The following is a 3,077-nucleotide window of genomic DNA, read 5'->3' on the forward strand; positions in this document are numbered from 1 at the left end:
ATATATATGTATATATGTGTATATGTATACACACACACACACATACACGCGCACGCATACATATCACGCACACGCACACATATACTTTACATACTTTAGTATATATACGTTAGTTAACAATCCGTAGATTATGATATATGACGTAGATTACTACATTGGATGAATAATCGCTTACATTACAAATATCTGACGATTTAATTCCCCGAGCAGCAGAATAGCTATAAGGGAGAAGAGGAAACAGACGATATACTGGACTTAGGAGTCACGGACGCGCTCGACGACTTAGACGGCGAAGATGAAAATATAGAGTTTAGTAGAGGCAATACTGATAAACATAGCGATAACGATTTCTATAAGGACGAGGAGCACTCGGAGGTACAGGCCACGTATTACGAGCAAAACGAGAATGCCGAGTACGCGAACGAGCAGGCACGGCAGTCCGACAGAAATTCGGACTGCCACAGCGTCAACGTGCCGAACAATGTCGGTGATCTGCGCGAGAAGCTGCAGAAAAACATGCAGAAGATCTACGTTGGCAACGGGCAGGGATTGGAGGATGACGACTGCGAAGAGGCGAAGGAGAGGCGGAACAGATTTCAAAACGAGCGTACGATGATCTCGCCGAAGATGAACAATGATATTCCGGACACGCTGGAGAACGTCGTCACGTCGGAACAATCAGCTAGAGCGCCGTTCAGGGGACGCGGAAGAGGAGGGGGACGCATCGCGAGAGGCAGCAGGGGTGGAAGATTTATACCAAGTACCGGAAACTTCAATCCAAGGTAACGACTCCCGACAATAACAACGCTCTTTGATCATTGATGAGAACTATTCGTGAGAAAGAACGTTATCAATTGCTGGAATGTGAGACGGGTGAGGAAAGGACGAAGCGTAATCTGTTGGCGCGATAATAATTTATCTCTCTTTCTCTCTCTCTCTCTCTCGTCTTTCCAATCCATCTTTATACTCGACTGGTCGCGACATCTGACCCGGGACGCTCTTGCAGGTTCAGTGGCGGGGCGCGGCCAGGTGATTTCGACAACCAGCCGCCTGCGGGCAGGCTACCGCTATTGCAAACCAGACCGTTGTGTCTCCTTGGTATGCCGGGCAACGTGCCGAATCAGCCGTTGATGTACCAGCAGGGTAATCCGCAGCAGCAGCCCTTCCAACAGTTCCACGGCCCGAACGGCCCGATGCAGTCTCCGGCTGCGCAGTTCGTGGAGAACAGGCCGCAGTTCAATCCCGGACAGTTTCCGAGCGGGCCGCGTATCGGCCCGCGTCTCGAGTACGGGCCGAGGGCGGCCGGTGGCCCGATGGTGGGCGGTGGAACGATGCAGGGGCCTGGTTACAATTGCCCGCCGAATCAGCCGCCGTATCACCCGATGCAACCTGCGTTTCAGAATCCGGGCCCTCTCATACAGGAGAACCAGATGCGGCCGATGCATCAGGGCAATCAGGGCCCGCCACCGTTGCAGGGGAATCCGCAGGGTAACTCGATCCTCGGGAATCCCCCGGGTATGCTGTTGACAGGCGGCAACCCGCCGTTGCCGCTGTTACCGTCGGGCAATCTGCCGCTGCCCATGCAGCAAGGTTACCCGCGACAGCAAGCCCCGCCACCGCCGCCGCCCTCTCACGGTCCGCCGTCTATGCAACAACCGAACCTGCCGAGCGCCCAAATGCCTAGTCAGCAGCCGCCCTACGAGAACAGATTACCGTTCCAAGAGCCGCAGCAATTCGAGGGCCGGAACGCGTACGACGCTAGGCCCGGTTACCCCGATCAAGTACCCAATAGCCAATTTAATAATTCGATGCAACCGCCTGTACCGCAACAGTCGGCGTCTAATGTACACAGTGTGTCTTTACCTCCAGGCCACAAGATTCTAATCAATCCTCACTTTAGAGGCGCCGTTCAACCGGCGAACGATGGTGAGCGGGTCCCTTCACACACGGGTGACGGGCCGACTCGTAAGTTACTTCGCTTCTTCCGAACACTCGCAGGAAGATGATCTGTCAGTTAGAAGCACGAATCATCGTTAGTAGTGGCGTGTCCATCGGATCGGGCGCTCCGTTAGAAACTCTGTTTTGCGCGGAAATGAAGAGAAAGAGGGGGGGGGGGGAAGAAGCAAGCGTTACGACTCGGCCGATAAAATTATGTATAAGAATCGATGCTCAGATGCTGACGTGGTTCTCTATTACGATAATCGCAGCTCGACTCGCTTGGGATACTAACCAGCAACAAGTGCAACCGCAAGTCTCTCATAGCGGCCAGTATCCGCAGCAACCGCCGTCGTCCTATCAGAACCAGGGATCGTACAGTCAGTCCCAACAGGGTCCGCCGCAGTACCAGCCAAATTATCAGCAAAACAAGAGCGACGTACGCAAAACCTAGTAATATAATGTGCGGTACGAGGAGCGAGAAGTGAGTGGAATTGTATATCGTTGAATTCCTTCCCGTAGGATCCGTACGCATACTTCTCCGACGTTTGGCAGGAGAACAGGCCGCAAAAGTCACAGAATGTGAGCCCGAGCAAGCAATACGTTTCGGACAATTACTCCCGGGATAACAGTTACAGCGACAGTAATAAATACAAAGTGGACAGCCAGTGGGATCAGAGGAACAGCTATCAAGAGGTAAGTGTCGTTCGAAAGAATTCCAAAGTTCCAACGTCGTTGCGCGTTGCTGGCTTTATATCGGGATGCTCCCATTCGATTCTTTTCACGGTGTCGCAGGATCACAGAGGATCCCACCAAAACTACCGGGAAAGAGACTTGCCGCTACGGCCGAGGAACGATCATGTGCAGCGCAGCAGATCACCGACGAGCGCGTATCGCGACTCGTACGATCAGAATCACGGTCAGAAGCAGCCATCGAGGTCGATTAACGTGGTGCACCGTGGACCAATCAGGCCGCCGCAGAAGAGGAACCCCGAGCCGGTGGACCGAGCGTCGCGAGATATAAGTCCGAAGCGTAATAAACCGACAGGCAACCGAAACCTTCATGAGATACGGAGAGTGGATACAATAAGCGAGACGGCCGTCGAGAAGAAGGTGAGTTTCCAGTTCCCCCCCCCCCCCCC

At 53.4% G+C, this 3,077-nt stretch overlaps 1 protein-coding gene across 1 annotated transcript in view; it reads left to right on the plus strand.

The window, feature by feature from the left end:
* The window catches only part of LOC106746698 (RNA-binding protein 33-like), a 10,521-nt gene that overhangs the window by 3,346 nt on the left and 4,098 nt on the right, over nt 1-3,077 (plus strand). Inside the window, exons 3-7 of the mRNA XM_014623516.1 lie at nt 211-782; nt 1,007-1,926; nt 2,208-2,374; nt 2,458-2,631; nt 2,731-3,048. Coding sequence (XP_014479002.1) covers nt 211-782; nt 1,007-1,926; nt 2,208-2,374; nt 2,458-2,631; nt 2,731-3,048 — 2,151 coding nt within the window. The remainder of the gene's footprint in view (nt 1-210; nt 783-1,006; nt 1,927-2,207; nt 2,375-2,457; nt 2,632-2,730; nt 3,049-3,077) is intronic.

This window comes from Dinoponera quadriceps, unplaced genomic scaffold (genome assembly GCF_001313825.1).
Source record: "Dinoponera quadriceps isolate SergipeBrazil2010 unplaced genomic scaffold, ASM131382v1 scaffold1565, whole genome shotgun sequence".
NCBI lineage: Eukaryota > Metazoa > Arthropoda > Insecta > Hymenoptera > Formicidae > Dinoponera > Dinoponera quadriceps.